Source organism: Lactuca sativa, chromosome 2 (assembly GCF_002870075.4).
Source record: "Lactuca sativa cultivar Salinas chromosome 2, Lsat_Salinas_v11, whole genome shotgun sequence".
In the NCBI taxonomy this organism is placed as follows: domain Eukaryota; kingdom Viridiplantae; phylum Streptophyta; class Magnoliopsida; order Asterales; family Asteraceae; genus Lactuca; species Lactuca sativa.
The window spans coordinates 217,200,291-217,211,223 of record NC_056624.2 but is presented as its reverse complement, the minus strand read 5'-3'; the positions used below and the strand labels follow the sequence as shown (position 1 = coordinate 217,211,223).

Below are 10,933 nucleotides of genomic sequence, written 5' to 3'. Positions count from 1 at the left end.
CTAATTAGCTATAGAGGAAATGGGAAATACAAGATAACTTGGATGGATTTGGATAGTTTGATTAAAGGGGCGTTTTCTAAATTTATTTAAAAAGTTTATTAGTTTATTAGTATTTCCATACTGTTATAAACTAAAAAGGTGTATACATAAAAAATTACTTGTTATGATGGAAAACTGTTAATAAGTCATTTTTTATAGACAAAATTGCAAAAATGGTCCCTGTGGTATACATTTTTTTGGGGGTTTTAGTCCAAACAGTGACTTTTTTGGTTTCGTAGTCCTTTTGGACTACTTTCATTGTAGAATTGGTCCCTGATAATCTTGAAAAGACTATATTGCCATTTTAATTTGTTTTTTCCATTTACTTAAATATTTTTTTTCTTTTATTTAATTATAAATGTTAAATAAAATCAAGAATGGGACCTCTCTCTCTCTCTCTCTAGAAACTGATTTAATGGCGGATGAGAGTAAAGACACTGCTATTACTACAGCGATCATGGAATCATCGTCAAAAACATTTCTCTACCCACTTCACGAAATCGCCATGACTCCAACCCACAAGCTTCTGTTAAAGCAATGGCTTAAAGAAGAAGAACTGATCCTGAATCGAATCGCTCTCAAAGAATATTACTCCGATTCTTCCTCCAAGCGCAGGAAAAGCCTCGACATGTCTAACTCCATCCGGAAAATGGTCGCCGCTGTAGGGCGGAAATGGACGAACCAAAAACAACCCCCATTCCAGCCTCAAACGCCAAAGTTTCGCCAGCAACCATCGATTACAACCATGATCATGGCGCCTTAAAAAGATTTCCAAGCATCGGCAGTGAGTGAGAATTAGCAAGGGATTCATATTCAAATTCCTTAAGAGATGATTGCTCAGAGACATTCGAATTAGGGTTCAAAGACAACGGAGAGAAGAAAGAGGGGAAGAAACCAAGACGATGGTGATGGAAGTTATGGGGTTCATCCACCGTTGTGGAGGATCCAACAAAGACGACGACGACGACACTTTCAGCAGAGTAAATGGCGTCGAAAGATCATACTCAAAATCATGGCAAGATCGAACAGAATCAAAAGGGGGATTTAACAAAAAGGTATTACGAAGCAACAATAGTGTAAGTTAGAGAAATTCTTCATTCAACACCACCAAGAAACCAAACTCTGAAACCAACGGGAAGAACAAGAGAGTTATAGGAGATGAATTTGTTCTTGAGAGGAATCGAAGTGCAAGATATTCACCAAATCACACATATAGTGGAATCCTTCGTTTCTACTTAAGGGGGTCTGCATCTGGATCATGCAACCGATCATGGATCCTATCTCTCTGTTCGCTCCTCTGTTCTCTGGGATTAATCTGGGCTGTTCGTTACAAGACAGACACAAAATCGCATCTGGAGAAATTACTGGAGAGGGAGAAAGAAGATGGGAAGTTATTGGGGAAGTTTGTGGAGGAATTGAAGAAGAAAGGTTTGGAGTTTGATTTGTTGAAGGAAGTTGATGCACTTCGAAGGGCTAAAACTTTGAGGGTTGAAGGTAAAGCAGTGAAGAAATGGTCAACGAAAGACTCTGTTACTCTGTTTTTCTTCACTGTTTCTTGTTTGGTTCTTGCTCTTACTAGGGTCATTCTCTGCAATTGATCCAAAATGGTGATATGGGTTTTAATTTTTTTGATTACTTAAGTGGGATTTGGGTTTCTGGTTCGACATTGCATAAGTATCTATGAGTGTGTTTTGGCAGAAGTGGGATTTCAGTTGCTATCTAAGTTTGATTTTGTTGATTTTAGGATGAAGGTGTTTGGATGTTTGTTAATTTTTTTTAAAGTGATTGATATGATTTTAGGAATCTTGTATACATGATCATTTGGTTTGATTTTAGGATGAAGGTGTTTGGATGTTTTGATTTCGTGCCTCTTTTTCTTCCGATCAGCCATCGCCAAATCCCCAACTGAGAGAGAGAGAGAGGTGGGTCCCATTCTTGATTTGATTTAACATTTATAATTAAATAAAAGAAAAAAGTATTTAAGTAAATGGAAAAAACAAATTAAAAGGGCAATATAGTCTTTTCAAGATTATCAGGGACCAATTCTACAATGAAAGTAGTCCAAAAGGACTACGAAACCAAAAAAGTCACTGTTTGGACTACAACCCCTAAAAAATGCATACCACAAGGACCATTTTTGCAATTTTGTCTTTTTTATAAGTTAACTCATTTTAACTTATTAGCTTATATCTAGCTAATAAGCTAATAAATATTATTATTATTATTATTATTATTATTATTATTATTATTATTATTATTATTATTATCATCATCATCTTAAATATTACTAAAAGAGAAACCTTATGACATCATCTTAAATAATTGAACCACTGATTGTATTTCAATCTTATTTTTTCACCCTTAGATCAAATTGCTGACATCATCTTCCCCATATGGAATGTATTTAATTCCAATAAATGTTTTCCAATCATCAATTAATAACTTACATTCGCTGAAATGGAATGTATTTAATTCCAATAAAAGTTTTCCATATTTTACATCTTGAATTTTCAGTTATGAAGATTTTAATATGGTCAATTTTAAAAACATATTACTAACAAATCATTTCAATCAAGGTCTTAATATCAACCATTAAGATAAATCCGTTTATATTAGTAAACCATTAATATAAAATCTTTTTTTTATTAGGAAATCATTAATACCGAAAAATCATATTCAAATTATCACATACATATACGATTCATCATTAAATCTACGACTCACATTTATTTTCAATCGTTTCTTTTCTTCAAACATTCTCCTACAATATCGTTAATATTGCTTATAACTTCCATTACGATTCTCTGCTATAAACATTCGCTCTTGTGCGCTAGAAGGTCAGTACCTTCTTTCGCTTTTTATATTTTTTTCGATTATTTTTTGTTCCCATATCAAATGTATATATTCATATATTTCGATTTTCTTTGTCACAAATTACATGAAATCAGTTAACTACTTTTCTGAAAATTTTCAAATAAACATGAAAAGATATTAGGTACCTTTAACAAAACAAAATTTAACTATATTGGAAACTGACATTAATTACGAAAATGTTACTTTTATATATTAGAGATAATTATGATTTTTTTTTAATTTTTATGTCATAAGAATCCGGTTAATTTTGGTATGATTTTAAAATATCATTGAAATTATTATGTTTTTGTATATCATATCAACCTACTTTTTTATCTTTATATAATAACAATAAAATTTATTAATTTATACAACAAATATAGATATTTCAAATTTTGTAATATTATTATACCTTACAAAATACAACTCCCTCCAAAATAAATTTTCGCCAGTAATTTCATCCATAATTTCAACAAATTTAAATTTATATTTTCTTTATATAATTTTTTTTAATGATCCTGATTTTTTTCTCCAAAAGTATATCAAACATTTACGTCTTAGATAATGCTGCCCTATTATAATTATTATTTTTCAAAAATATATCCGTTTAATGAAGAATTTGATATAATAAAGGAAGTGAATGTTAATTGAAATGAGATATATATTCCATAATTATTACATGAGTTTATTAAAAAAAATTAATATCAATGTGTAAACATTAAGCATTTTCAAAGTGAAATTTTAGAATACATACAAACGATGATGTTGTACAATGAAATATAAAATTGAATAGATTGAAAAAAAACACTATTAAAGCAGTCAATCTTGAAAATAACATAGTTATGAAAAATTATAAAGTAAGATAAAAATTATAAGATATTAGGAGATTTGTAAAAAGTACATTTAGTAAAAGCGTTACGGTTATTAGAAAAAAATAAGACCGTTAAGATTAGTGAAAATACAATGTATAAACTAAATTATCACAATAGTAATGAAATGTCATTATTTGATATTTCATATAATTGAAAGATATATCAAATTACATTGATGATATACTAAAATTATTCAAAGTTGTGCCAAAACTAATGCAAAGTTCTTGTGAACACCAAATAAATAAGAACAAACATAAAAGCTAGCATTTATATTCATAATCAATTTAAAATAAACTAATCATGATTTAAAAAAGAATCTCTATTGATGATATACTAAAAGTAAATCTATATAACATTTAACATTTTATAAATTATATTACATAACTTTATTTGAATAAATGAAATAGTTGTCAATATTTAATACAATAAAAAAAACGGTATATTGGTTGTCAATATATGTTTAAATTAGGTAACATTATTATGCAAGGAACGTCTAATTAAAATGCTTATAAATATATAAATATCATAACTATATGAGACGAGGAAAGTCGTTCAACTAATAAAACCAAAAATGATGTCTACAAAGAGATCTTTCAATTATTATATATATTTATCGTTTTCAATAGACTTTCTATACATTTCAATAATACCACTAACCATATATTTTTTTATAATCATTATACAATATCTATAAACGATTATATGTTTTTTTATGCGTTTCCCACGTTTAACGCGGGCTATAATCTAGTTATTATTATGCCAAACATCCTTGTAATATGAATGGATGGGATGCAATGATAAGATTGGGGTACACCAAATAGCTTCGTAAAACGGCCCAAAGAGGATTTATAGGACTCACTGAGTTATTTAATTTATCAACTCGATTAGGTCCTGAAAGAGATCCAGCCCATTTGTTTTGATACCGTTAATAACTCACGGAAACGTAACATGACAAGCGATTACTCAACCGATTATCCACGACAAGCAGCTTATTCTATTGAACATATCTCCCTTGAAGAATGATGTGGTGGGTTTGCAGAATGCAGATACTTTCAAACATTAGCCTTATGTTAATGGTTAGTCTTCATTTCTGTTAAATCACTTTAGTAACAATTGGCGCTACCCTAAAGATTATTCGATTGATTATTCTATATAATAAAATTTTGACTCTTATAGAGAGAAAGTAAAACCCTAAAAGTTTTTACTTTTCTTATTTATCCATTAAAGTACCTGTTACAAGATTAATCGTGAAAAAAATGATTGGATCATATACCAAGGACGGTTAGAAGACTTGGTGCGTTCCATTTTGTTAGTCAAACTTAAATGCAGAAAATAATTATTGGGAAATTTTATTCTTAGCCAAATAAAAATAGGGCAATTGCGACAAATATACCAATGAACTAACTTGACCACTCTTATAAAAAAATACATTAGTAACCTACTTGCATTTTTCTACGTATTAATTCAGGTATCTATTTGACCGTTTACCCGGTTAATTTTTTTTTATTGCTGACTTGTTAAAAATGCTGATGTCACATTTTTTATATTTTTAATTACTTGAGAGCTGCCTGCCCGCTGCCATGCTGCATTTTTAACAATATTTTGTTGATAATTTAATTCTTTACTCGCTGAAACCACTTCTACCCACCAACTCCACTTTTTCTAGCCACAAATTAAACCAGAACCAAATATAACACCCTCTTAACCACTATCGATCGGGTGCCTAAATTACAATAACATTATATTGTAACCCAAACCCAAAAAATTAACTGAAGTTGAATTAAAACCCCAAAAACTAAAGCTCAACTCCTCATATATATTCTGTACTTGCATTCATGTCTGGTGTCTTGTTTTTTGGTACAACCCTCGAGCATCTCCGCACAAATTCAGAGTTGGTAGTCTCACGGTTTATAAAAAAACTAAGCAAAGCCCTAGCAATATATATAGGAGAACCAACGTCTTGATAAACCGGACGGTGGTTCAGGTGCTAAGCCTCTATAGGTAAAATAAATAACTTGAATAAATATAAATGTTACAAACTAATTAGATTAAAGAAAATTCCACGTAATTGTGTTTGTACATTAGATATATAATGTGGAAGATGATGTCGCAAGAACCTGTGATCATATTGTCTATACTTATAGAAAGATACAAGTTGGTTGCTATGGTGGATAAAAAAACAAAGGATGTTGCCTATATTAGTAAACATAGTATACTTTGTTGCTATTTGATGTAGTTTAACCAATAAAGATTATAATAAAGAAGATCCCAACAAACTTATGGCATTTAGATACATTTTCTATAAAACGTACCATCATCTTACATATATAGCAAATATCATTGCAACAACAAATCATGTAAAATTTTAATCAATTTAGTTGTAAAACTATGTATTCTTTTTGTTGTAATTTTCTATATATATATATATATATATATATATATATATATATATATATATATATATATATATATATATATATATATATATATATATATATATATATATATATATATATATATATTAGATTTTAATCAATATTTTTCTGATATACCTTTTATTTATATCATAACAATTTAAAAAATCGAATTTCAGATCATCTCATTTATTTTAAGGATATCTTGGTGTGATTTTTTAAATGACATATTACGTGTAAATTAAAATTTGTTTTTTACGTTAAACATAAAATAGTTATGTCAATCGTTCAAAATATGGTGTGGGTGTAACTTTAAACTTCAATTCTGAAAAGAGTTGAATAAAAGTTGTAATGGGTTGATGTAATGTGGCAAGATAAGTAGTATTAGTGTGTATTAGCTCAAAATTTAGTTTTATTTTGGTCGAGAAGATATATGGATGAAATCAAATAGTTGGTTATTTGATTATTTCTCTAAACCTAAAGAGGGAGTTCTTCTTTTCATCTTTTTGTAGTTAAGTGAAGTGAATTTTATGATTAAAATTAATATATATATATATATATATATATATATATATATATATATATATATATATATATATATATATATATATATATATATATATATATATATATATCATTGTCTTCGCGTTAATTTGCTGCTCTGTGAGTACATTCTATCTCAACAATTCACACAATAAACTTCATAGTATTTTTAGTTATCTTTTAAAATTTTATTGGTTAGTCTTATAATGGCCTTATATAATTAGATTATTTCCTATCTTTAAAACAAAAGGCCAATATATATAGCTGGGAAAATATTAACAAACATATCATCATAATCATATTGAGTTTTTGCTATAAATTATTTAACAAGTTGGATCCTCACTTTGTCTTGGTCAAGGTGATATGGAATTGGTTGATGGCTTTCATTTCACCATCTACATGCAATGAAAAACCGATTATAAATTTAAAACTCAGCAGTTATCCTTGTACTCCTGAATTTAGTTCCCAAAATTAATGAACTCTATTATGGCTTTCCTCTTTTCTTGTCTTGTTATATCTCTGATTACCTCCACCATCTCTTTTTCTAGTAACGAGACCGATTATCAGGCTTTATTGAAGTTCAAGTCAATGATCAGGAATGAAGAAGCTCTAAGCTCATGGAACGCTTCCTCTCATTTCTGTGATTGGAGTGGTGTTTCATGTGGGAAACGTCACAGAAGAGTGATTGCTGTAGTACTGAAGTCGTGGGGCCTACAAGGCGTGCTGTCTCCTTATGTAGGGAACCTCAGCTTCCTTCGTCTGTTTTCTCTATGGAACAACAGCTTTCAAGGAACCATCCCTCATCAACTCGGCCATCTATCCAGGTTACGTTTCCTGCAACTTAGCTATAACAACTTCACGGGAGTCATTCCAACCAACTTATCTGGTTGTTCTAAACTTGAAAAGCTTGGACTTAAAAATAACAAGCTAGTTGGAAGCATACCAGAAGAGATCAGTTTCCTCTCCAAACTTAATTTTATTTCAGTTAGTTATAACCAGTTAACAGGTGGAATCCCGCCTGCCTTGGGGAATATAACATCGATGGAAGTGTTTGATGTAACGAATAATCCGTTGGGTGGGAGCATTCCGGACACCTTAGGAAATTGGAAATTTTTAACAGAATTTTACTCAGGTGCTTGTAACTTATCTGGAACCATCCCTCCTTCCATTTTTAACCTCTCACTCCTAACCAATTTTTCCTTGGCTGAGAATCAGCTTACCGGTAGTCTTCCCTCAGCCTTAGGTGAAATGCTCCCGAATCTTGTACGCCTTCAATTACGGAATAACCAACTGACTGGACCTCTTCCAACCTCGATATCTAATTGTTCGAAACTAGTAGACATTCAACTGAGCTACAACAATTTTAGTGGGAAGTTGAATATCAACTTTGAAAAACTAAAAAATATCTATAGAATACACTTGGGTGATAACACCTTTGGAGTCGGATCAGAATCAGATGATATGCAGTTTATTAATACTTTAAAAAACTGCAGCAGATTAGTTTCGTTGGATCTTCATAATTGCAAGTTTCAAGGAGCGTTGCCCACATCAATTGGTAATCTATCTGATCAATTTCGTAGACTAGTTCTAAGAGGAAATCATTTATATGGAAACCTCCCTTCAAGTATAGGTAATCTAGTTGGCTTGACCCAACTAGATTTAGCAGATAACCATTTCAACGGAGAAATCCCCTCTACGATCGGTAAGCTTTACAAGCTACAAGAAGCTTATCTATTTGAGAACCAATTTTCTGGGCCAATTCCAGATGCCATCGGGAACTTATCATTGTTAAATAGACTTGCTTTAGATTCCAACAGATTGGAATGGCATATTCCATCAAACCTGGGAAATTGTCATAATCTATTGGAGTTGTGGCTTAATGATAATACACTCAGCGGCACAATACCTAAAGAACTTCTTCAAATTTCATCTCTAACCGTTATGTTAAATCTTTCTCAAAATAGCCTGTCCGGGTCACTTCCAACAGAGGTTGGCGAACTCAAGATGTTGACTTCTCTAGATTTGTCTAATAATAATTTTTCAGGTAACCTTCCTAGTAGCCTTGGTAGTTGCACTAGCCTTTCGTTCTTATCCCTCAAAGGCAACTTCTTTATGGGCATGGTACCCTCATCATTAAGTTCCATGAAAGGAGTTAAGACACTCGATCTTTCCCATAATAAGTTATCAGGAAGTGTTCCTCGATTCTTGGAAGGGTTCTCATTTGAATATGTAAACCTTTCCTTTAATGATTTTGAAGGTGAGGTACCGGTGAGAGGAGTGTTTGCCGATGCTAGTACGTTCTCTGTTTTGGGGAATAGCAGGCTTTGTGGTGGCTTGGCTGAACTTGGGTTGCCCATGTGCAAGGAGACATGGAAAAATAAAAAACGGCTTCCTTTATTCGTAATAGTCATTATTATTGCATCCACCCTTCTCAGTATTTTATTTTTTACGTATGCTTGGTGCAAGAAAAGGAAGGGCCAACCCTCCCAATCATCAAGAGATGAACGCTTTATGAGAATATCATACGGTCAACTTCTCAAGGCCACCGATGGATTCTCCGAAGCCAACTTGATTGGAGAGGGTGGGTTTGGCTTTGTCTATAAAGGAATCCTAGATCATGATCATAATAGAATCGTTGCAGTTAAAGTCCTTCGTCTTCAAAACCGAGGTGCTCACAAAAGCTTTATAGCGGAGTGTGACGCATGGCGGAGCATTCGACACCGGAATCTATTGAAGATAATAACTTCATGTTCAAGTGTTGACTTTCAAGGAAATGACTTCAAAGCTTTGGTATACGAGTTCATGCCCAATGCAAGTTTAAATGACTGGTTGCATTCACGTGAAAGTACATCCAAATTAAACCTTCTCCAAAGAACAAATATTCTCATCGATGTCGCATCTGCACTTGATTATCTTCACAATCAGTGCCTACCACCCATCGTTCACTGCGACTTAAAGCCTAGCAATATTCTACTGGATGATGATATGGTGGCCCATGTTGGGGACTTTGGTTTAGTTCGATTTCTTGGAACAAATTCAAACCAAAACAATACAAGTGGCATTAGAGGAACAATTGGGTATGCACCACCAGGTAAAGTTCTATTCGCAGATGCTTATAATTAATTACGATGTTAGGCTGTTCAAATCTTAATCACTAATAAGTTGTAGAGTATGGTGTTGCGAGTGAGATGACAAGTAGTGGGGATGTCTACAGCTTCGGAATACTATTGTTGGAGGTGATGACAGGAAAAAGGCCGACAGACAACATCTTTAGGGAAGGTCTAAGTCTTCATAAGTTTGCACAAATGGCATTGCCAAACCATGTAACCGATGTTATTGATGACAACCTTCTGAATTTTCTTCAAGAGGATGCTATTGCTACGCAACATACGATAGCAAAGGCAAAGCAAATAGAGGAATGCCTGGCTTTGACGGTCAAGATTGGAGTATCATGCTCTGTGGATTCCTCACGACATCGGATGAACATCCAAAATGCTGTCCGTGAGTTGCAGCATATTCTAGATACACTTCGAAAAATATTCGAGGTGTCTTATTAGTCAAACTTTTGGGTGTTAATTAGTTGTTAAAAATTGATGTATTTGTGTATGTGATGAACCTTGCATTTCGGTGGAGTAAAATGTGAATTAAAATTGAAATAAAGGTATTATTTTTGAAAGTATTATGTTCTTTTAAGGGAAAGATGAGGTTTTGAGGTACATCTAAAAATATGGAAACATAGGGGGGGAGGGGGGATGAAATCTTCAAAAAATGTCCTATACTTTGGCCCTATTAATGGAAAAGTCATTCCTTATTTTTATTTTTATATTTATTTTTATTTTTTACTATTAATCCAGGATACCTGTAAACGTTTGCAAAATGGCTTGTGTACCCGGTCAATGCTTATGTTCACCGGTTTTTTGGGCTTAATCATAAATAAATGATCCGAGAGGGCTTTTTCGTTAACAAGGTTAAAGTGTAGGTATTTTTTTTGAACTTTTTCCTATATTTTTTTGTTGAACTATTGCCATAATTTCGGTTTATTTCACTTACTTTTTATCTTAACAAAAAAATTTATAATTAAAATTTTGTTTTGTTTATCCGGTTGAAGAGTTAACCATACTTATTAAGTTGAATCTTATTGCGTTTGATTAGAGTCAGTTTAAAATTATATTAAAAACCAACTAAACCCAATGAAATAAACCAAAATCTAGT

The 10,933-nt window shown here is 32.0% G+C and overlaps 2 protein-coding genes across 2 annotated transcripts; both read left to right on the top strand.

Annotated features, from left to right (window-relative positions):
- The first annotated feature begins 454 nt into the window (after positions 1-454).
- Positions 455-1,714, top strand: LOC111905766 (uncharacterized). The gene is made up of 2 exons (XM_042899890.2): positions 455-669; positions 1,232-1,714. The coding sequence occupies exons 1-2, from the start codon at positions 455-457 to the stop codon at positions 1,635-1,637; spliced, it is 621 nt and encodes a 206-aa protein (XP_042755824.2). The 3' UTR covers positions 1,638-1,714.
- Positions 1,715-7,149: 5,435 nt separating this feature from the next.
- On the top strand, positions 7,150-10,414 carry LOC111905693 (receptor kinase-like protein Xa21). Its single transcript, XM_023901399.3, has 2 exons — positions 7,150-9,812; positions 9,890-10,414. The coding sequence occupies exons 1-2, from the start codon at positions 7,196-7,198 to the stop codon at positions 10,276-10,278; spliced, it is 3,006 nt and encodes a 1,001-aa protein (XP_023757167.2). The 5' UTR covers positions 7,150-7,195; the 3' UTR covers positions 10,279-10,414.
- The last annotated feature ends 519 nt before the right edge of the window (positions 10,415-10,933 follow it).